This window comes from Hippichthys cyanospilos, chromosome 5 (genome assembly GCF_059441005.1).
Source record: "Hippichthys cyanospilos isolate Australia breed blue-spotted pipefish chromosome 5, RoL_Hcya_1.0, whole genome shotgun sequence".
Lineage (NCBI taxonomy): Eukaryota > Metazoa > Chordata > Actinopteri > Syngnathiformes > Syngnathidae > Hippichthys > Hippichthys cyanospilos.
The window spans coordinates 10836621-10859845 of record NC_142373.1 but is presented as its reverse complement, the minus strand read 5'-3'; the positions used below and the strand labels follow the sequence as shown (position 1 = coordinate 10859845).

The window sequence follows — 23225 nt, the reverse complement described above, 5'->3', positions numbered from 1 at the left end:
ACATATATTAAATTTACATTTAATACAAAAGCCATATTGCTTCTGGATGAATACATCTCGTATTATATAGTGTTTTTCCCTACCATAATGGTGTAATAGTTATTTTGGCTATGATTTTTGGGTACACAAATATGTAAAAAGGGGTTTATTACAAGGGGTTTAAAATAACAAATGTAAAGCAAAAGTCTGTCTGTTACAAGTGTTAATGTATGGGATAATTATGAAATAGAACGGAAAAGGTGTGAATCACTCGCCATGTTCAAAAGATTTGAAAATCTAGTGTTACAAAAATATAAAACTCTAAATCAACATAGGATTGTGCATACGTATTTAAAATGTCGTTTCTTCTATTTTTTATCTGTATGCGCACAGATTAGGTTACGCCGTAACCAAATGGATGATAAGACACGGAGAACAGATGGAGAATAATTATTTACAGATATGAAGGAAAAATCGATTTAAAATGAAACTTGACTTTTATTATAATTATGATAATGATGTCAGGCCACCACTGTATATATATGAAGATTTTGTAAGTTGCCCTCTTTAGATAATTGTTAATACACATGTTAAGAAGAGTGTTGCTTTGGGTCACATTTTTTGTATATGAACATTTACCGGAGTAATAACATGATTAGTAACAATAAATAAATACATTAATAAATAAAACCAAAACCTAGAGTACTAGTAGTAGGGTAATAACTTGATCATTTGGGGGATTTTTTTCCCCACTCCTAGTAAAAGAATTAAACCTTTTCTTTCTTCCGAATTGTTTTTAAATTCTTTCATTTGTTTATATGTCAAACCAATCAGTCATGTTTTCGCGATTAAATTATTTTTCACATACAAATACAAATACAAATACAGTACCTTCAAAATCATATTTTGTACCTTGCTGTCGAGTGAAAGTGGCATAATGAAAAAAAAAATATTATAGACAAAATGTTAACTTGTTTGTGCTGAAAATTGTGCTTTTAAGTATTCCTTTATATATTCTATAAAAGTTGTATGTGTCACTGAGGCCTTTTATTCGTCACAACACGTTTTAATTGATGGGATGCCAGGTAGGCACGTTTGCGTTTTAGGGGGTGTGTTGCGTTTGACCTGGCAACTTGGTCTATGCGCCGGATGCGCTTGACAGTATGGCGGACGACGAAAGTGAGATGGAAACTGACGGGCTCGAATTAGCTTTAGAATCATTGTGTAGTCGATTTTGCAGTGACGCGTCCGCCCCGAAAAGCAAAGACTATTGTTCTGGGTTTTGTGAGGTACGTCGGAACAACTTACGCTCAATATCCTTCGCGTATTGCTGTGTTGTCTGCTCAAACACGACTAACGTTGCTGCCTGACGTTAGCATTTTGGTTAGCAACAATTGATGCTACTGTGTGCCAAATCCACCATATCGGAATTAAAAATGAATGTGAGAAAATAAATAACCACAGACTTAAGATGAAGGTCCTGGTAAGAGACTTCTCGGAAAAGCAACGTTTTAGTCCAGTTCACTGGGTGATTGTTTACAGTGATAGCTTGATGCTAACGAGTGGCTAACTAACGTCACGCATCCAATGCTGCCTTGGTGAGAGCAAGTGTCACTTTAATTCTGGGATTGTACTGTAGTTTCATCGCTGTTTATTCACCCCTTCTAGTCTGGTTACGATATTGACCTCGGTTTATCATAAATGTTCGTGCTTAGACACCTAAGCATGTAGAGAAAAAAATGACAGCAAAATGCGTGATAATAGTCGTTCCGTAGCAGACATTTTCATGAAGGAAACTCTCACATCATACTACTGTGTCACAAAAGTCGACTGCATATACAGAAATTGTTGTGATCTAGTATCAATTTGCACGGATTTATTTGCTCATAGTGAAATCTGGGCCTTGGACCCAACGCAAATGTTGTTTGAATGACAATCCGTGAATACACAGACAAATTGCACTTTCTATCACTCTTGAAAAGTTCATTATTGTTCTGCTTGTCAATAAACCTCACTGGCAAATATATACAGTAGATGAGCAAAAAACATTTTTCTTAATGTTTGTGGATCTTGTCTTGTTCCGCAGTTGGTCGAAGCCTACACTGCCCAATGGCAAGTTCCTCTGCCTCAACTCAAGGTGCTGCGGACAGCGCTGTGCGGTTTCACAAAAGCCACGGACAAATTCCCTGATGACTGTCAGCACGTCCACAATATTCTCAGCCGCCTGGCCCTGTAAGTGAAAGCTTTATTTCATAATGATACCTTACCAAGACCTGACACAGATATAAAGACTTTGGGAATAGGAAAAATCCAAAATACTACTACGACTAATAATAATAATAATGATTTAATTTTTTAATACGTGTAGGCACAAGAAAGATCCCTAGAAATAGCATAAAAAACAGGTGGATGTAAAAATGTGGTCATTTCCACAGGAAAAAGGCAAACATTAGCAACTGTACTTTTTTATGAAAACATGTCAAAATACAGTGTGTTTGTAAAAGCTCCTTCAACCATAGTACAACTAGGACAGAAATTTGAAAAGCAGTTGAAGCATTTCGGAAAAATGTTGCCTCATCTGTGGGGAAAATGGCATTTTTTGACTGTTGTTTACACTGTTTTAAAAATCTGGTCAAAAAACTCCTTCAAGTTCGAGTAATTTCGTACCTCCTCCTCCAATTAGCTTGCAAGTTTCAGTTTTCAAGATGTCAGCCTTTTAAAAATTACCGGCATGTTTCAAACTGCTGACAGTCGCCCAAAAAAACTCAACTAGCACAGATGGAAGATTATTGGTGAAAAACGTTCATGTTCATATGTGATTTTGTGCATTAATTTATTTATATATAGTGCTGATGTTTAAATATTCCAGAACGATGGAAACCTTTGGTCGCTTTGCCACATAAATTGGCGAATGTTTTTGAAGCATCTCATCATGCAATATTGGTCTCCCACTGCTTTCCCTCACTAACTCGGGAACGTTTTGTCTTCTAGGAGTATCTTTGAGCTTCTACTGTTTTTCAGTAAAGAGGAATTTGGGGAAAAGCCTTTAAAAGACATCTTAGACTCCTATCAGGTGACATATTTTGCCTCCTGTTCTGTTGTAGCTACCCATTACATCACAAAGTAAAAAATGTTTCTGTGCAGACCTGTTATCATTTTGAATTTTTCCGTCTTTAGGCATGTCACGCTAAGCTTTTAAGGTATAGAAATGTGTATCTTCAGCATGCAAAGCTGATCATAAAAGCTGGTGGTCCTTGGGAGAACCAGGTGTTGCAAGCAATCCTGAAAGAGACAGATTTGCCTCCAAAAGAGGGTAATGTTGAACCTTTTTTTATATACCAAATTCCTATACACAGCTGTATCCTCCTGTGACACGGCTAATTCATTTGTGTCCACTGTTGTTTCTATTTTGTCTCAGCAAGACAGCCAAGACAATTTCTTCCCTTCCAAACACATGAACTATTAAAAAGGCTAAGATGGTCTTTGCTGAGCACAATATGACTTTGTTGCGCCAATTATTTCAAATGTATTGAACAAAGAAAATTTCCCCTACAGTGGACACAAATTATAGCCTCACAGTTTATAAGTCAAAAATCCATTTTGAGCGGACTGCCAGTACACGTGTTAATATTCTAAACCATTGTCTTCCGTGTACAGTTGATGATTACCTAAGCTCGGAGCTGCCAGTTTTTTTGGAGTTGCGGGTGCGCTATCTGCAAGCATGTGAAAGAATACACGAAGCAATGGCCTTGGCTAAAGTCTGTCTGGAGAACCACAAGCCTGGAAAACATTTGTACCTGCATCAGGCTTACTTAACCTGTCTCTACAAGGCCTCACTGCATGAACACCTTCACAAACAGGTACTGAGTCCTGGATTGCATGTTGAGTGATGATAATGTAAACCTATTCATAATTGAAAAGCAGCCTTAAAGTAACACAAAAAAGAAAAGTGTTGTAGTTCATTACAGTGCATGTATAAAATATAAATGGTGATTTCTTAACATGAGGAGGTTCAAATCTATGTGTCGCTTTCTCTTCAGATGGCAAAGATTGACGGCCGTGATGCGGTGGAGATCATCTGTAACAGCGAGCAAATTGAAAAAGATGAGCTGATTTTGTCATTGTGCAAAGTGTTCCTTGCCCAGCAGCTACACAATGGGGACATGTACTACATATGGTAGGAAGATTTAAAAATACAGTTGTTTATTTTTTCTTTGTCTGCTGTGCAATGCATTATCGCATTTCTATGAGAAAATATGAAGCATCTAGCTCGGGCAGGGGCAATCTAAGGCCATATGCGTCAAATTAAGCTTTTTAATCTGGCTTGCTGGTCTTGAAACAATTACGTATCAATCAGAACTATCAGTGTTTTAAAGTAGTAACTGTTAGTTTTTTGTTTATTTCTAGTTTGTTCATTTCATTTTCTGTGATTGAGTCATTTAAATACATGAGTTAACTCTGTTGTAAGGCTTGGGTAAATGTTCTATTGATATAAAAGCGCATGTTTTCAGGATGTCCCATATTTTTTTTTTCTTATGAGGTGGATTATCAAAACACTCCATCCATCTGCTCCTGGTCAAGCCCTTTTGTTAAATTTTAGAACCCTTTGCGGCCATCGAGTCAAAAGGTTTGCCCACCCCTGATCTAGATGATTTGCAGTTTTTATAAAATAATATGAAGAAAACACAAATTCACTTAACCCAGTGAATGGTCACTGATTAAATAAGTTGGACATCTTTACAGGGTTTGACTTTCACTGCGTTTAAAGTGATTTATATTTACATCAATACACGTTTACCTCCATGCATGCATGTACAGGGAACTGGTGTTCATCTGGAGCAGGTTGCATCTTCGAGCCAATCCATCAACGCAAGATTTCCTGACTGAGTGCACGCGGTTGGCCTTCTCTGCAAAAAACGTTCGAGCTATCTTTCCCTTCATCAAACTACTCACCACCGAGGTGCGACTGAAATCATCTTTCTATAGGATACTGACCAAAACAAACAAAATAAAATTGTTTTTTGGAGTGCTCACAATTTGTGAATCGATATTAAATGCTAACCTTGCACCTCTTATATTACTGAAAGCAGTGCTTCTCAAATGTAGGTTTGAGTACCAACTTCTGTTCGTACAGGGTTTTCTGCAAGTATCGGCAAATATAAAGCTGTGGCAGAAACCTTGCATTCAAAGTACAAAGCGTTGCAAAGCATGTTGTGCCTTTGTTCTGTTTTACAAGGATTTAAATTAGCATAATGCTCAATGAACCTAAAAGTACTGGCTATCAGTATCGGCGATACCGGCACCGGTATGTACTCTGTGTCAACTAATACGCAAAATCTCACAGCTTTAAAAATGAGTTTAACACCTCCGACTTAAACGCACAATTTGTCTTGTCTCTGGATTTGTTGTGGCAGCTGAGCGGCGACGGAGTGCAAGTCTGCATGGAGCTTTGTGCCAGGGCCTTGCAGCTGTGCGACGTGCAAGCGGACGACATTGCTCTGTCTCTGGTCTGCAAGACCATCGCCTTCCTCCTGCCTGGAGACTTGGAAATCTGCCGAACCTGTGCCCTGCTGGTCTTCTGCCTGGAACGAAGCCTGCAAGCTTACCGGACGGTGCGCCTGCTTTATAAGCACCCTGACCAAGAGCCGCATCCTTACCACAGCTTTGTGCCAACCAACGTTCGCTTCGAAATTATGCAGGTCAGATGTGGAGAAGGAAGAAATATCCTCCAGAGACCCAGCCTATTCATTTGAGTCCGCTGTAGCGGATTTTTGGTTTTGGTCTCTATCTTTTGTCCCATTGGAGCTACCCTACTAAGCCTGGGTGTGTTCATTAGAGAACATCCCGGCTTCAGCTGCTTAGCCAAAATGAACACAAATATGGACACATGAACAGACTGGGTCTGTAGTGGACGTTTGTTTTTTATCTATATCTTTTGACTCTTTGGAGCTACCTTACTAAGTGTGTGCCCATTTGTTTGAGTGGGATGCTGTTAGCTTTGCTGCCATCCTGGGCCAAAATGGACACAATAGTGGACACAAATCCATACGCTGGGTTTCAAAAGAATTTACAGGGTGGGCCAAAAAAAGTGATTCCTTCCTAAGAGAATCAATAATATAGCAGCTAAAAAGCAAACATTTGACAGCCATGTTTTGTCTTCGTGCTACTTGTATTGAGTTCCATTTCTAAATGTGTTGCATCTCATTTCAGATGCTGAAAGAGCGTCTGTCTTTTGACCCCGAGTTCTGGAGCCTCCTGACCCTCAGGACCCGCTGCTTGGAGTTGATAGACGACAAAGTCACGAAGGACGCTCTTATCAATGAAATAAGCCAAGAAGAAAAAGAGGAGGAGGAGGAGAAATACTGTGACAAGGAGCTGACAAGTACCTGTGTAAATGATTATTTTGCTCAAAACTTAAATCTCATCAAGTGCACTGGGACCGAATCGGGGAAAGAGGCCCCTCTAGTCGAACATACTTCTGATGGCCATACAGTAAGCTTGTCAGGTCACGCCCGCGTGAAGAAAGGAAAATGGCGGCGTAAACTTCAAAGGAAAGTCCACCTTTTGGCAGAAGAGGACTTCGACCAAGGTGACGATCCGGAATTCATGTACAGTCTCAAACCCAGCTTGCTCCGTAACAAATCTGCATATTCGCTACGACGCAATCGCACAAAGAGAGAAAACTGCACTTCTGTCAAGCTCCCTCTCAATCAAAAGATTGAGTATTTATCCCGATGCGTGAAAAGCCAAATTTTGAAAAGGAAAGGCAAGAAGAGATGGTTGCAAGGTCCTCCCGGGCAAGAGCTAACACAGAGCGTCCAAGAGGAGTTGGTGGTGGTCAAAGGGAAAAAGCGGGGCAGGAAGCCCGCAAATAGATGGGAGATCTCTTACCCTGACAATGAAATACCACTGTCCGAGGATGAGTCCGCTTTCGTCGAGGAATCCCACGTGGACGGCACAAAGAAGGAAATGCCTCACCGGAAGAACGAGACTGAGAGCGAGCAGACGAAGACGCAACCCGAGGACATAAAGGACGGACGCGGCCAACCTTCCCATGTTTGTGCTTCTTCCGCCGAGCCGCAGATTGTTCACACGGCGGTTGAAGCTGACCCCGAGCTTGAAGGACCTCTCCAGGAGTTCCAGAGCTATCCAATAGAAGTTATGCACAATTACCATCTCAAGTCTACAAGCAGGGATGCGGAGTACCCTGAAAAAATCCCCACAAACCATCATCGCAAGGTAGATGAGTCCTCAATCGGTGAGGAATGTAGAACAACAAAAAGAAAGGTTAGTAGGTTTACAAAGTTTGTTGGTACAGTGTTCCCTCGTTTATCGCTGGTGTTGCATTTAAAAAAATAAATACAATAAATCAGCGGAGTGAAAGTTGAAGAAGTAAAATTAGTGGAGCAGAGGTTGACTGTCATTCTATATATTTTTTTGTTCTTATGTGTTTATCTTACTGGGTTTAATTTTGATAATTGTTTTCCCATTTATACTTTTGTATTGCACTTACTACACTTTTATCAGGCAAGCATGAATATTTTCTCACATTTTTTAAACGGTTTCTGTTCAAAACTGTTGAAGGTTGATAAAATAAATTGCAATTGGTAAAAAAAAAATAAAAAAATTAAATGACAAGACTGTGAAAGGTTGTTAAAGCAAGGGAACACTGTATTCCTTTTTTATTTTCAGCAGGTTGGATTTTTCTTGAGAGCTTATTGTTAAGGTTAAGGTCGCTGTTTCTTTTTACTATTTTTTTTAAGGGTAAAACATTTTTCAATTTCATCTTATCAAACAGACATCGCTCTTTGAAAGCAACTTTAATACTGCAGTTAAAAACCCAAATCAAAAGTGTGGTCCCTTCTGAAAACTGAAAATATACTTTGTCATAACATCAACACACATACTCACATACAACACGCACCTGTTGTCTTTTATTAGAGTAAACTAATAAATTAGTTTTTTCCCCTCCTTACTCAATTTTCAGTTTTTCATTGGGGTAGAACAACTACCAAAATTAACATTAATAGATGATACAATGATGATCAGTAAAATAAGCCATTCACAATATTTTAAAATGGATTTTTGTCTGCCTATTCTCTCTATAGCGTCTGTATCTGTCCGTCTTTTGTTTCAGGTGAAAGTGGAAACCACGTGGAAGGAAAAGTTCCAACGAGCGCAAAAATACGGTCGTCTGAGTCTTGACTGTCACATATGTAAGAAAAACTATAAAGGCTTGAACGTGTTGAGGCATTCTCTCGCCCACTTGAAGAAGCGCAACAAGTGCATCATCTGCGGCAAATGTTTCCAGCACTTTGTTGTCGGCAAAAAGCACGTTTGGGAACACGTAGAAGACATGTGCAAGAAGCAAAAGGACTCTGGGGCCGAGGGAGCGGAAACCGCAAACGGGACCAAGAACTATCAGGCCGAGGCCCCCGTTGAAAACCGGACGCCCGCTGAGGAATCTCGCAAGAAAGTTAGCAAATTGAAACCTTCCGACCTCAGTCGGGAAGCCCGAATCGTGCGAAACCTTCGCATCGCCGTCAAAAAAATGCTGACCCATTCCAAGAAGATGAACAAGAACGCCGCCGACGAGACGCAGTTGGACTTTAAGGACGAGCAGGTGGTAATTCAAGATGAGATGATTATCATTAAAGCTCCCGTGTGCAAAAAGCAGGACGAAGCGGACACGGCGGGGGAGAACGGCTACGATGTCCTTGGCAAGTACATTTTGTGCCCGTCCTCATCCTGCGACAGGGTCTTCCTCAAATACGGCGACAGCTTGACTAAGCATGCCGTCAAATGTCACCTCAATGAAGACCCGGTGCTGGAGAAGACCTTTGTCTGGGCCAAGCACAAATGCACCTTCTGCGGGCGGTAAGTACGTCTGTTTTCTCAGTTTGGTCATGTCACGTTCACTAGATGTCCTGCGATTGGAGAATACTTGAGCCAGGAGCAACTTTGTTGTCGTAATTGGTCGACAGCTTTGTACTAGTAAAATGCCTTGACCTGGGAAAATATGACGACCAAGTCTGGTAAGTCAACTTTCAGTGCCAAGAGTTATTGGAAAAGGAAATCTCTAGAAGACCAGTATATTTGGCATTTTCACTCATATTTCAAGGCCAACAGAATATGTTCAGCTATGTCTATGTATATATGGGTGGTATCGTATGAAAGATTGAGTTCCATTCCTTACTTAGAATTGTATGTCTGTAATATATGTGTTGTATGTGCGGAAACACTGTCATCCAACGGTCACAGTTATCACTGGTGTCAGCTACCCTCCATAAAAGAACAAAAATTTCAATTATTGTTATTACTATTATAAAAGACGAGAATTCTTTTCCATGGCACTGAAACAGTTAAAAAGAGGTCGACTGCCATGTTTGCAGATGTAGGCAGTGTTACAATAGCAGCAAGGCAGATATCATCCCCCCAAAACATGGGGTCTTCAAATTCGGAATAATATCCACTAATAAAAAAAAAAAAGGCATACTCAATTATTACAAGGTGAAAAAGGCAGCAGTACTTCTTCTCAAAAAAGTCTGCGATTTTAATGATGGGTTTTTGGCCATTTCCCGCAGAGACCTCCAGTTCGTCCAGTATTACAAGGAGCACATAAGGCGACACCACCCCGCTCTGCCGCACTTCTGCTTCCACGAGCATTGCGAGCAGCGCTTCTTGACGTTGCAAGAACTCAAAGCGCACATGAGCACCCACGCCCCTTTCGGCCCGGCGTGCGCATTCGCCAACTGCGGCAGGCGCTTCTCCAATATCATGAGCCTTTTCGACCACGAGTGGCGCCACTACGTTCCGGCCCCTCACCGAGACGAGTTGGAACTCGGCCGGCAGAAGAGGCAACGCGTCGAGGCGCCGTGCGATAAGAGGGAGAAGGTCGAGGAGACGCGGACGCAGAGTAAGCAAGTCAAAGCGGAGATCTTGAGCGCTGAGAAATCCGCTCCGGAAAACCTCAGCAAAAAAGTCGCGGAGGCCAAGCCGCCGCAGAGCGAAGCGCTTTGCTTGAACGCCGCGGAGCCCGCCCCCAAACCGCTCAACGGATTCGAGGAGGCCAAACAAAGCCACAGGTCCAAAGGAAGCAAGCGCGGCGGACATAAAAAACCCCATCACAAAAAGAAATTCTGGTTCACCTGCGACAGTCCCGTTCCCGACCCCTTGAACGTCAAGGAGGTGGAGAAAAACACCACGCTGGCCGAGGACGCCGAGAGAACGGCGCAGCACCGGGGTTTCTTAGCGCCGGATCCTTCCTCCGCGCCCTTCCACAAAACGCCATTGACCCGACTGCCGCCTTCTACCTACATGGACGAATCGCAGCTGTCCATGCGCAAGAGGAGAAGTTCCGACCTGGAGGCTCACACGCAAAGTCAGTCCATCAGTTTCTACACTAACACCAATTTCTCCACGCGGCACGACTGCAGCGGTCGGCGCGAGCAGAAGGTCCGACACCGATGCGACAAGTGTCTCTCCTCGTTCGGCAGCGTCCAAGAGCTCCAGAAACACAAAGCTCTCAACACCTGCTCCGCTCTCTTCGGATTCGACTCGGATGACGAAAGCTAACGCGACGTGTCGGAATCTCATCCTTTTTTGACCAAAAATGTGTGCGTTTTCTTTTTACGTTTGTAAGGACATTAGCGGGTGACTGCAAGTGGAATATACACTGAGACTTTTTTTTTTTTTAAATTATATTTTTCACTATTGCCAACCATATGCAGTATGTGGATCAAAATAACTGACCGTCAATACCAAATTGTCCACGCATCTTCTTGCATAGCTTGTGCCATTTGCTAGCAAGCCAACTCATTGAAATTGGAATGAAAGACAACAAACTGTAATGTCATGGATGCGTATGAAATACTCATTCTTCGGACAGTCTTCCAAACGCATCGCTCGAGAGAGAGCCCATCAAAAGGCTCGTGGAGATTGGGAGGAAATTTGATTTTCAGATCTTCCACAATGTGATTATGGAAAACTAAGTGAAGATATTCCCTCAAGTAATCACTATAAAAAGTGTGAAAGCTGCCAGTACCTCTTAAGTATTAATTACCTAGAAAGTGATGTGTGAAATTGCGATGGCTCCTTGAATTGAGAAGAAATGTGCATTTGTTTTTAGGATCTTCCATATCATCATGGAAAAATAAGTCGAGCTATTTCATGAAAATTGCCCACCTCTTACGTATTATTATATACGTACTATTACGTATTACATAGGAAGTAATCTGTGAAATCGAGATGACTCCATCAAGTTTTTGTTTTTATGTTGGACTTGCTTATTTATGTGTACAAATGTAAAAAGAAAAAAATGTTTGTTATGGTATAACGCCAAGCTATTTTTGTTACATAAAGTGATTAAAATCCGTTTAATAAAACAAGTGGAAAAAAAAGGTCACCGTTTCAGTATAGTTTTATTTAAGCATTGCATATTTCATCCATAAACATTGCTCTCAAAAAAGTAATTTTTATTTGCATCTCATCCAGTTGTAGAAAATGTGCAGAGTCCTCAATATAAACAGCCCTCTCCTACACGTCAATTAATTGCATATCACGTTTAAGTCCATTTGAGAAGTAAACCTCTACGCAGTAAAAATTGATGAACAAAATGTGAACCTGAATCGGCAGTGCATTCAAGGATTTCAGGCTGCATTAATTCCGACATGCAGTTTGGGTTCAGCATGCTGTTTCTACGCTTACTTTGGTGCAGTTTGCAGCTCTAAAATAGACTTGATTATTTATAAAGACATACTGCAAAGAAAAACACATGGTGGACAGGAGTCAAAATAAACTTTAGAGATGTATCGACGAAATTTAACGATACTAATTCGACTCATCATGGCTCAACGGAAGAAGGACGTAAAGGAAAACAAAAACTGACGCAGGGATGAGCAACATACGGTTATGCGAAAGATGTAATACCGGTGTTAACCACAGGAGGGCAGGCATCGCCCACCAGCGCCTTCTATCACGAGGTGAAGAAGTGCGTGTCATGCCCGCCGAAACGACGCTAAAAAAGTATGTAAAAAAACTGCGATTTTGTTGTTAGTTCACACGGCGTTCATAGTGCTTAAGTATTTAGTAAATTTGTGTCCTTCAAAAAACGTGGATATTTGTGACGGACCTTCATTGCGCTGCTAACACAGGTGAGTGATTCCTTTTACTAATGTTGCTTTATTTACTAGTTTTGTTCCATTGTTTGAATGGGAGGGAAGGTTGCTCAGCGAAATGAAACTTGGTATTTGATAGAGTTGAGCAATATTGTTTTTAAACTTCAAAATTAAATTTAGATTTCATGTATTTTGTCCGTGGTTTTAAAAAAAATGTATTTTTGTCCAAAGTCTGGTAATTGTGCGTTCTAATGCGGCCCTTTTAACGAAAGATTTTGACCATCTTCACCGTTTTAAGTTGCCCATCCCTTTCTGTTTTTTTTTAACCTTTTTTTTTTAACTCAAGTCCTACAGAGCTGGGGCAAATCTCATATTGACAGTAGTGATGCTTTTTGTGTGGGGTTTTAAAAACTACCAAGTACGACATGTGCTGGATGGAAACATGAATTAATCTGACATTTTGGAAGACCATACGGGAGTGTTTACCCCTCTCTTAAATCATCTTCGGCTCTGTCCTACAAAAGCTTCTTTTAATTTTATAAATGAGACCTTGAGACCTTTACCCATGTCTTAAAAATCTAGCAAATTTGCCTAAAATGTAATTCAATATATTCCCACTAATATATATACATTTTTGTCGTTGAAATGTGCCACTTAAATTATATTGAAGACACGCAAGACTCCTGAGTTTCCGATATTGCCTTAAAAATGGTTCTTAATTATCATGCATATTATGTTTAGAATTAAAAGACCGTCATGTGCAAGTCGTTCCTCGCGTTATATTGCTGCACGACGGCTTGTTGCGTATGTCACACCTGGGAATAGCGGTACAATTTGACGATAAAGTGCAAATGGTTCCCTCCCACTATTAATAAATGAATCTTAAGGGTTTGCATAAACAGTGGAGAAGAGAGGAAGAAGATTAGGGAAGCCCACGGTGAGAACATTAAAAAGCTGCAGGAAGGACGCGGCTCTGCTTTCAGTGGCTGCTGTTGGAGCTCCAGTCGTAGGGGAGGTAGCTGACTTTGACCTTCCCTGCAGAAATCACCTCCTTCAAGCTCGTCTTCTTGGGGGAGTCGCTCATGTGCTTAAGCACCCATTTCAATATCTGCGAGAAAGACGTGAGCAACACGAGGAAGTTAGATCTTTTAAAGCAGACGTATTGTGAAAATTAGTGGTAGGAAGGATTTAAAATTGTCCTAATGCTCAGAATTTCACCATCTCCACAGGAAATATTCTCAAGTTGTTGTTTTTTTTTCGGCTTGTATAAAAGTGACTGATTTCCTACTGTGTAGAATCAAAATACAAAATTTGCAGACAACTACTGTTAGTTTGGGAAACAGTTATTAGGTTTTCTGACATTATTTTTGAGATGTAACAGACCAAACCAGCAATTAAACGATTAAAATAACAAACCTGCAACGGCAATTTGAAAAATAAAAAGTCCTAATACTAGAGGAGGAGTAAATCTAGAGGAGTAAAACAAAGTCACAAGTGATTTATGAGGTATCGTTTTCCCATCACTAATGTATATTCATGCAAATTTGAAAAACGTGGACACGGCGATTATTTAAATACACGACTTAAAAAAAAATGGAATAAACTTGACCGATGGCTACCTTCTCATCAGTGCCTCCAAAGTCAGCCTTGTACCACTTGAAAATTTGACTGAGTCGGACTTCTTTTTTCCCCAAATCCACCACGCAGGCGTCGTCGTTTTCCAAAAAAGCCTCGGCCGCCGTGCGCAGCTGCTTGTCAATGTCCTGCCGGGGTTGAATTGAAAGTTAAAAAACCTTTCGAATATCAAAGTTTGCCTGAAAACGAAATAGTGCGTGGACTGAATAATAGTTGAATAAAAAGCGCGGCAATCCTACCTGTGGCGTGTAGGTTTTGATGGGAGGGCAGCCTTTAGCACCGCAGTTCAAGGCGAAATGAATGAGCGGCTCGACGTCTTTCAGCGCCACCTAGGCCACACGACAGGAACTCAAACGAAATGGAACCTGACTGAATGCGCGAGACGTGTTGCTAGAAAGCGCTTTTTGCAACTTTTCGCTTGTTTTCCACCGGCCTACTTGTAGTCTGGGGTCCGTTTTGGAAAAGGGTCTTCGGAGCTGCGCCACGCCTTTCCTGTTCCCCCTCAGCACGCCATTCTCAATATCCTGTAAGGTGAAGACTTCACCTCCAATCAGATAGCTGACGTAGTTGAAGAACTACAAAAGCGGCAGAAAGATACACGCGGTTACGCTGCGGGATTCTAGCTAGCGACGAGATATTTCAAGGTATCGGTTCGGGTCCTACCCTGTATCTCTGCCACACGTTGGTGGGGGCGCCCATGCGGAGGTAACCGTGGATGACCAAGGCGTTGTAGATGTTGATGAAGAAGGCCAGCGTTTCCTCCCGGGAGAGCGAGAGGAGTTTCACTCTCTGCAGCTGAATGGCCAGTTCCGAGTAGCGCTGGAAAGCGGGGTTTTTCGACATGCCTTTGTAGTCCACCGACTGAGGGGGGGGGGGGGGGGGATGACCAGAGGTGGGCATTTGACAAATTTTGCTGGTCCATCATTCTCAATAGCATAATAACTCAATATCAATATGACCAACATTTTTCAACTGTAAACACACAAAAGAAACAGGTCAAGCGTACTTTATCGGTTCATTCTCCAGCTACCAATCCCAATATTGATCCATATATAAGGCGCACCTGATTATAAGGCGCACCATCAGCTTTTAAAAAAAAAAAAAAAAAAAAAAAGCCTTTTAGGTGTGCCTTACAGTGCGGAAAATACCGTATATAGAATTGTCGGTCGAGTAATTCTCCTTAATTGTATTGCATACAGGTTGCACTGCGCTAGGAATGTGACTGACAGCAATTTTTCTGCTACGGATATCCAAGAGGAGCGTTGTATCATTGAAACTAAATTTTACACATTGTTGCTCCTACATTTATTTCTATTTATACTATACGAGCCACACAATAACAATAAAGGCATCGTATTGTATTTTATTAAGAAAATTATATGTTTATATATATATATATATATATATATATATATACAGTATATAAACCTGAAAATGTTAACGAGCTGGTCATCACCTTGCCGTCGGCGGAGAGGTGCTCAGAGAACAGCTTGAGAATCATTTCGCGCAAAAGCAAGGAGAGTTCCGACGCTATGAGAAGGAAAGAAAAAGTTAACACATTTATAAAACATGATAAACGATGCGAGTTTTTCACCCCGAATCACTTGGCTCCAGCTCACTCGGCGCCTTTCGCATGATAAGCGGTAGAAAATTGCGGTGATGTTAGTATGACAGGAATCCCACTTAAGACCAATGAGCAATAGAAGAAATGCAAAAGCAGAGTGGTTCCCAGCCACACTCCAGCAGATTAGTCTGAAAGCCAGTCCGGACGACACAAAATTCATCAAATCTGTTTGCAGCCTTAATTCAAAGACGCGGCACCAAGCGAAAAGAACCCGGAGGAGATTGCAAGACAGTCATCTCGGATGTCAAAAGTCCCCCGAGGACCCGGGCCGCGTGCAGTCCCGGCCCGACGTACCCTCGATGGGATTGCAGGACGCCGTCTGTCCTGCGTTGAGCGCCGAATGCGGATCGTCCTCCAGCAACCTGAACAGCGTGTCCCCTTCGGCCGATCCGAACCTGCCGTCCGAAACGCCGCGGTCCCGGGCAAACACCATGTACTTCTTCAGCAACAGTCCGTGGCCGATACCCAGGGCCTGACCTTGGTCTGGCACACACGGGACCACGGTCAAGGCTGGACGTGACCCGGCTCTCGTGGAAATGAGCTTGGGATCGGAGTTTTGGCGCCGCTGCCCTTTGACCCCGCTTACCCATGCCCTTTTCGTTCTGCAGCCAGGTTAGCAGCTGGTCCTTTGAGAAGCTCTTCTTGTACAAAGCCAGCCCCTTTCTCTGAGTGCCAATCACATTGGAATCTTTAAGTTCCGCAACCAGGTCAGCCAAGTCGTCTTTCTCACATGTAAATTCTGACAAGGAGTAAAACAGTAGATTTTTTTACGCTACACCAAGGCTGCACAATTTTTTTTTTTCTCCGAGGGCCGCATACAGAAAATTCGACGTAAGGCACATTTCTTTTTCCTTTACCTTATTAAACACAGGAAAAAACATTAGGCATATATATCAGCGGTTATTTACAAAAAAAAAAACTGCTGTAGAAAATACTGAAGTGAGCGCACTTTCATCCCTAGCCTTCAAACTTTCGTTGACAGGAGATGAACACACCGTTACGCATTTCATGTCGAAAGACCAAACTTGTGGATTGCGCAACAGCAGTTCTGTAAACACTATGGAGCAAAAAGTACCACGGATTTGGAATCATTCTGAGAGGCAAAAGTCTCTGCTGCATTTTATTCTAGTCAGGGTTTATAGATATTTTGATGTTCCAAAATGTACTCATTTGTGCTCGATTATCGATCCTCGATTACGAAAGTATATATTGTGCAACATACTTTTTTCATCACTGTCGGCATCCAAAGCAGCACCCTGTGATCGTTTGCTTTCTGGTAGCGGTGGAGCATCGGCGGCAACGCGTTCTTCGTTCACCATCCTCACCAACCTTTGGAGCTCCTCTGGAGGCTTCAAACAGGAGACGGATCAATAGCTCCGGTCTGCCAAGTTTACGTCATCAAACGTTCGGTTTCCTCACCATTTTCTGCAGTTTTTCATTCCCCCCGATGTAAAGGCTGTTGAAGAATACTTGAGGGACGGTGATCCGTCCCGTCAGTTTCTTCACCGGCGCCTGCAGTTCCGGGTGCTCGTTGAGGTCCACTTCGCAAACGGGAACATCCAAGCGGGCCAGAATGGCCTTAGCCTGCCGGCAGTGCGGGCAGCCTTTGATGGAGTAGATGGTCACCCGTCCCTTGTCACTGTTTATAAACTCCTCCATCTAGAACAACATCAAAACATTTTTTTTTTTTTTACATTCTTGGTTTTATCTTGTTTAAGAGTTTGCTTTTATTGGAGATGTCTGTTGCTATCTTTACACATGAAACGTAAGTGAGAATGTGAACAATGTAACCATTGCCAGTTAATCTGGTTTTCGTTTGATCACGCACTGGGGGATATATTTTCAGCAACATGTCAATCAGCAATGTTTTAGCTATAGGAAGTGTCGGTGAATTTAAAACGAGTTTGGCAATGAGGTCCTTGAATTGGCATTCGCGGACTTTATTTTATTTGTTCATTATTTTAGTGAGGTAACGTGGCATAAGATGATCAAAGATTTGTTTGGTACAAAATACCCGATTCATGTTTCTTCTCGTGTAGAAAACTTATTTCAATAATACGGCTTCAGTGGAGTTATGCAACACTTCCAAACAGATGGAAACAATCAAAAATCTGTCTGTAAACAAGGCAAATCAAATAATGTGCTCGGATGCAAGCCGTATCGTTGACTTAACCGCATCATTTCCCATGTCATTTTTGAACATTTTTAGAAAACGAGAAAACCGCGACAAACGGGAGTTAGTTTGTTGACGAGCTATTCAGGCAAATATTATTTGGCAACCATATTGTGTCAGTAAGTACAAAGTATAAAAATATATATATTGTTTCTGTAGACGCACAGTTACTATTTACTTTTTCGACACAGTACTTGTCAGCAGGGCGCAAGAAACAGAAATTTCGAGCATAAGTACAAAGTCCATGATCCAAATTATTGGACCTCGCAAACGAAGACTTGAACAAAACTATCGTGGGCAGGAAATAATGACAAAGAAAAGACGCAAGTTCGAGACAGTTTCAATGTAAATAAAATAAATTGACAACGTATAGCCATTATTACATGTTCGTGCACGTCACACACCTGGAAATTATTACATTACCTGTAAATGATGTTCGAATTCTCCCTTGCTTCTTGGAATGATCAAAACGATCCTATTGAGTAAATTCAAAGGCATGAGTGAGTATGTAAGGTTGGTATAGTTTCAAGCTGCTCAAGTCGCACGAATGATAATCCGTGCGACCGAGCTTCTGTGGTTAGCTTGCTTATTTTGGTGGTGCGTTCGCGGACGCGTGGAAATCTGACAATCAAAAAGCCAATAACGACAAAAATAAGCTTTCATGTTGCTTCGTTAAAAAAATGTATTGGCTTATATAATAAATTAGATCATAACCAATTCCATGACTTTATTTTTTTAGACCAAGAGTACTCCGTTGTATATTTACTGGCAAATTTTGCGATGTTAATGTAGTACTTTTTTTTTCCCCCTTCTTGTTTTACCCGGACATCTTTGGCGAAGCACTCAGCACGGCGGTTGCAAGCCTGTTAGTTTATTTTTGTGGCAAAAAAATATGTCACATCTTTCAGGACCAGAGCGCGCTGGTTGTTTGAAAATATTGAATTTGATGTCGAAGGTGGACCTGCTTTCACTGTGTGATACCGTTACAAACAAGCTGATTGTGGTGGAGGATGTTACAGGTAAGTGTCTGTTATTTAGCTAGCTGGCTAATTTTTTATGAATATTCACTGCAACAAAAGTCTTCAATTAAGTCATTAAGTAGAGGAACATTTCAATGTATTGTTTTTAGCCTTTCAATTGGCCGAACATCTAATAGAACGTATTGTTTACATTTGTTATAGAAAACGGGGGTTTGCATTCATTGATATGATGTTTTGATATTAACATAAGTAAACGAATTAATTTAGATTCACTTTTTTTCCTCTATATCAATCAAGTCAAACATTACATTCTTCCAAGCTATTATGACGTCCCAATCAAAATTATTGTGAATATACATAATTTCTTCTGCCTTAACAAACTTACAGAAGCAAGCTATTGAGTCTAATATGTTGCATTTTAGCACGTCAAAATCCGTTTTTCTTGTGGATGTTTTCCACTGAAGAGAGCTGCAAAAAAACTGTCGTCTGTGTTTCATAAAGAGGCCAAAGAGACAATCCTCTCCTTCTCTAAGAATGCAGAGGAGCTGCTGAAAAGAAAGAAGGTTCACCGAGACCTCATATTCAAGTACCTGGCATCAGAAGGGGTGGTGATGCCCCCCAGTAGCGAGAAGCATCAGCTGGTGAAGAGGACGCTCGAGCTCTGGTCAACAGCAGATGTAAGGACGTGGTGAAATATCCAGTTTAATTATACACTCTTCTATGATTTTAAAAGCAGCCTACACTGTGATACCCTCTTGTGGAAAAGCAGCGCTTACTGATTTACATCATTTGTGATTCCCTTAAGGCGGTGGTTGAGGAGCAAATTCCAGAAGCGACAGGTGATACGACAGACACGAAAACCGACACTGGATGTGACACTTTAATCCTCGGCCAGCAGTTCTGCACTTGGTTCTTCCAGCTGTTAAACAGTCAAAATCCATCACTGGGCCAGCAGCCGCAAGACTGGGGACCACAGCACTTCTGGCCGGATGTCAAGCTCCGCCTTTTTGCTATGTATGATTGTCTAATTGCTATTATTTGCTTTTTTTTTTTTTTTTTATACCCAGCCCATTTTGTCTACTGTAGTGGATATTTTGTTTTGAAACCAAAATGAATTGCATTCCACCCGAACATAAGAGACACTATTTGAAAGGCCAGCATGTCCTCGCTTGAGCGCGCTAGGACTTAGTAGGGTAGCTTCAGTGAGTCAAAAGGTAGCAAGCAAAAACAAATGTCCACTAATGTGGACACAAATAAACAGGCTGGATCTCAGGAGGATGTACTTTTTCCTCATTTTATGGCACCCCGGAACCTAACAACTTTGTTGAAATGAGGGGAGGAGCTTCATTTAGACAACGGACTGGAAATCACGAGTTCAACAGACATTTAAAATGACTTTTTCCATGAAAGTTTATTTAATCGCATTCGATTTATTTTCCATTCTTCCTCAGAGCTGGCAGTGAGCAGTTGGAAGAGTTTCTAGGAGCTGAACTGGTGAGCCGTCGTCTCCTCGCCTTGACCAAGGAGGAGCATCTCCATTTCAGCCCCAACCTGGAGCCGCAAGGCCTCAAGGCGCTGACCTCGCCCCACGGCCTGGTCATGGTGGCCGTCGCCGGAACCATCCACAGAGATGCCGACTGCCTCGGCGTTTTCGAGCAAATATTTGGACTCATACGCTCACCGCTGGAGAACAACAGTTGGAAGATCAAATATGTTAACATGAAGATCCAAGGGCGGGATAACGCGGTGGCGGCGCAGATGACGGCACCGGCCCTGACTTACAACTCCAGTGAACTGCAGATGCTTTGTATGTTATGACCTTTAAGACTGTGTCACAAGACGTCAGCGGCACCGGCTGGATGTTATCGGAATCTCGTCGGTGGCCTGAGCCTAGCCAAGGAATGTGGAATGCCTAAATTCACAGAACTCATTGTGAATGAACAGACTATGCATACAAAATCATTGGTATCCCCAAAAAGATCAATACAACCGCATATCCATCAAAAAAATAAATACATTGCGGGAAACATTATTTATACAGTATGTATAAAATAAAACGGTAAAAAAATCAAATAAATATGTATTTTTGTTTGTTTGTTCCTTCTTTATCATGACAAGGGGCAGAGCTATAAGGTGAACACCTATTTTTTATTTATTTTTATATATATATATATACACACACACACACACGGTAGTCACTTGACAAATCGAATTTTTTTTTTTAATTGTTTCCACGCCTCCTTGAAAAGCTAAAAATTATCCCTTTTTTTTCCAATGCATTGAATCTCAAAGACGTACATTTTTAAGGGTCTCGATCGTATGTGTTAAACTCCAGTCCTCGAGGGCCGGTATCCTGCATCCTCCCCCCAACACACTTGATTTGTCATTACTTTAAATAATCATTTACTAACCCTGGACTCTTTAAAAAATAAAAACATGTCAGGGATTGAATGAGTTCATGAATATGTTGCTGGGTTGATTCATTGTCAGAAAAATGACAAAAATATTGTTTTTCAAAGTAAAGTATTTCTTTGCAGGTGTCTATTCAGATTCAACACAATAATCAAAGTGATGCATTGAATGACTGATTTGTCAGAATCTGACTCAAGGAAATGCCGCACTTTGAACGGAACATAACGGAAGAAAAGACCGGCTGTCAACAATGCTATCGTGCCCCTGCTGGCAAATATGAGCATATTGTCCCAAAAACGTCCTTGAGTTTTTATAATCCAACAAACAAAACACACGTGGATTCCGTTTTTCTTGAAAAATCATACACATTGTACACAATACAAAGTTCTATATAAAAAAAAAAAAAAACACTTTAAACTTCAGGGGTGCTTGTTTTAAAAAAAAAGAAACGCTAGAAGCGCCCACGCTGCGTCGTTTTCACGTCAAAAATCCGTTCTGGTTGATTAAAATGATGTTCCTCCGCTAGCCTCTAGATGGCGACGTAGATCCTCGTGCGTCTCCTCGTCCCTTTCCTTTTGCGCCGAAGAGAGTCGGAGTGAATCGGCGGGCAGCTTGGCTCGCGCTAATCTCGTCTCGTCTGCAACCGCCGGCTCGCTCACTCACTCTGCCGTCCGCCATGGCGACCGCAGAAAGTCGCTTCTCGCGTCCGAGCAGCAGCTAAAAAGTCAGCCGGACTTCGTGATCGTCTCGGTTTAGCCCGCCGCGGGACGCCCATGTAATCCACTCAAGCGTGGGATCCGAAAAGGTGCGGAATTTCAATCAAGATCCATTTCCAAAAGGGGCAAAACTGGTAAGAATTCGTGCTCGCCAAGTCCCGTGTGCTCTTGAAGGAACTGATCCAACTTGTTTGAGGAGATTAGGGTTAAGTCTTTCGTGGTTGTTCCCGACATCCTGTGGCTTTCGTGGGAGACGCTTGAGGGAAGACTTCACTATATTAACGAACCTTTTGCATTTCGCATTCATGCATCTTAAGTGATTTGCGCAGAATGCTGCAACCGCGTTGCTTTTTTTTTTTTTTAAGACGTCGTAAAATGCACTCATCTTGTTTGCATCGTTTGACCAGGTGTGCGTCGTTCTCCTCGCACACGACGCATTCAAACCCGCTGCGCTTTTGCACCAGTCTGCTCCATTAACCTACATTACAAAACAAGACCGGCGGATTCCTCCATTCGATTCCGCCGTATCCCCGCAGAGGCTTTAAATCGGCCTCCGCGGTTGTATCGATATCCTGCTGGTTTTGCTTGGCTGCTCTCTTGGTGATAGATTTCCGATTGCGGAGGGGGCGGGGGGGACTTTGTCACCCTCCAACCACACCCCGGTGTGAGCGAAGGATGCTGCTGTGGGCACAGCTGGCAGTTTTGGGTGCAGAAGGGGTCTGCGGTCATCCAGCTGTCACTAAAGCATTCCAGCTGTGCGTCGTTGACCCTCACTGAGGAGCACACACAAGAACCACTGTTCCACACTTGGAGAGCCCAGAAGTCTTTTTTTTTTTTTTTTACAGCTCCGTGTTACACATTAGTGGGGAATTTCAAACTAGCATGTTCAAAGGCAGGGTCATTTTTTTTTGGAGAACACTTCCTCAAGCTCTGCCCTTTTTTTTAATACAGTTTTTTAATTGGGGGAAAAATAAATATTGGTACTCCTATCATTCAACTGTTGCCAGGTGAATTAAACAGTGGGTGTAAATAACCATTACGGCCATGGTTTCCTCTTAAAACTTCATGCATGAAAGGCATTTTCCGGTTTGTATCGGACACTTTCATTTTTCTGTCGCACTTCCGGTTTTTTATATATAAAAGGTAGCTTGATTGTTGGCACGGAACTTTTGAGTTTTGACGGTAGTTTTGTTTGAACGGTAGCTAGCAAGTCCCTCCGAAGGGTAACAAAGATCATTTAAGTACTTAATTCATTTAAAATAGATTACTTGTAATACTAAATAAGTTTGTAAATAAATTATGCGTGAGTTTGAAATGTCATAGTGTATTTGAATGCGCCATACGTCTTGTACATTTCTCCAGTCGTTTCATCTTTACATCAAAGGGAAAGCTTTGAAAAAAGAACCAAGGAAGATGAAATTTCACCCAGATGGTGACAGCGTGTCATATTTCAACACAGGACGACTACTTAGTTAGATAAATAACTTGGAGTTAATGTAAAAAAAAAAAAAAAATCAAATCCTGTTGCCAGGTAAATTAGGCCGTGTGGAACAGTAGCTCATGAAATTAATTAATCTATAATAGGTTCCT

At 41.7% G+C, this 23225-nt stretch overlaps 4 protein-coding genes across 9 annotated transcripts in view; 3 read left to right on the top strand and 1 right to left on the bottom strand.

Annotated features, from left to right (window-relative positions):
- The first annotated feature begins 1103 nt into the window (after positions 1-1103).
- On the top strand, positions 1104-11371 carry LOC148423484 (zinc finger protein 654-like). Its single transcript, XM_088414431.1, has 11 exons — positions 1104-1268; positions 2066-2211; positions 2971-3052; positions 3157-3292; positions 3637-3839; positions 4020-4156; positions 4798-4939; positions 5394-5678; positions 6190-7266; positions 8117-8856; positions 9564-11371. The coding sequence occupies exons 1-11, from the start codon at positions 1143-1145 to the stop codon at positions 10552-10554; spliced, it is 4065 nt and encodes a 1354-aa protein (XP_088270557.1). The 5' UTR covers positions 1104-1142; the 3' UTR covers positions 10555-11371.
- Positions 11372-11380: 9 nt separating this feature from the next.
- LOC148423483 (uncharacterized) lies at positions 11381-18133 on the bottom strand. The gene is made up of 11 exons (XM_088414426.1): positions 17951-18133; positions 16774-17013; positions 16577-16703; positions 15941-16093; positions 15649-15837; positions 15187-15260; positions 14394-14591; positions 14168-14305; positions 13970-14059; positions 13715-13858; positions 11381-13203 (listed from the first exon to the last, which is right to left on the bottom strand). Exons 1-11 carry the CDS (start codon positions 18023-18025, stop codon positions 13075-13077), a joined length of 1557 nt encoding a protein of 518 aa, XP_088270552.1. The 5' UTR covers positions 18026-18133; the 3' UTR covers positions 11381-13074.
- c5h3orf38 (chromosome 5 C3orf38 homolog) lies at positions 15518-20596 on the top strand. Of its 2 annotated transcripts, none has more exons than XM_088414427.1 (4): positions 15518-18546; positions 19009-19184; positions 19313-19521; positions 19959-20596. In XM_088414427.1, the coding sequence occupies exons 1-4, from the start codon at positions 18420-18422 to the stop codon at positions 20323-20325; spliced, it is 879 nt and encodes a 292-aa protein (XP_088270553.1). In that variant the 5' UTR covers positions 15518-18419; the 3' UTR covers positions 20326-20596. The 2 variants fall into 2 exon arrangements, with proteins under 2 accessions (XP_088270553.1, XP_088270554.1); XM_088414428.1 differs by having other exon boundaries at positions 18395-18546; positions 19041-19184.
- Positions 20597-21516: 920 nt separating this feature from the next.
- LOC148423480 (FERM, ARHGEF and pleckstrin domain-containing protein 1-like) overlaps positions 21517-23225 on the top strand; it is a 101289-nt gene continuing 99580 nt past the window's right edge. For 4 of the 5 annotated variants that reach the window (XR_015865559.1, XM_088414421.1, XM_088414423.1 and 1 more), the window contains exon 1: positions 21517-21769. The gene's annotated coding sequence lies outside the window, so the exon portion shown is untranslated. The remainder of the gene's footprint in view (positions 21770-23225) is intronic. The other variant, XM_088414420.1, reaches the window with a different exon arrangement.

Coding starts and splice junctions, on each gene's coding strand:
- c5h3orf38 (XM_088414427.1), top strand. CDS start 18,420: ATGTCACATCTTTCAGGACCAGAGCGCGCTGGTTGTTTGAAAATATTG. Junction 18,547..19,008: donor TGTGGTGGAGGATGTTACAG/GTAAGTGTCTGT, acceptor TGTTTCATAAAG/AGGCCAAAGAGACAATCCTC. Junction 19,185..19,312: donor AGCTCTGGTCAACAGCAGAT/GTAAGGACGTGG, acceptor GATTCCCTTAAG/GCGGTGGTTGAGGAGCAAAT.
- LOC148423483 (XM_088414426.1), bottom strand. CDS start 18,025: ATGCCTTTGAATTTACTCAATAGGATCGTTTTGATCATTCCAAGAAGC. Junction 16,094..16,576: donor TGCCGACAGTGATGAAAAAA/GTATGTTGCACA, acceptor ACTCCTTGTCAG/AATTTACATGTGAGAAAGAC. Junction 14,306..14,393: donor ACGTGTGGCAGAGATACAGG/GTAGGACCCGAA, acceptor CCGCTTTTGTAG/TTCTTCAACTACGTCAGCTA.
- LOC148423484 (XM_088414431.1), top strand. CDS start 1,143: ATGGCGGACGACGAAAGTGAGATGGAAACTGACGGGCTCGAATTAGCT. Junction 1,269..2,065: donor ATTGTTCTGGGTTTTGTGAG/GTACGTCGGAAC, acceptor CTTGTTCCGCAG/TTGGTCGAAGCCTACACTGC. Junction 4,940..5,393: donor TCAAACTACTCACCACCGAG/GTGCGACTGAAA, acceptor TTGTTGTGGCAG/CTGAGCGGCGACGGAGTGCA.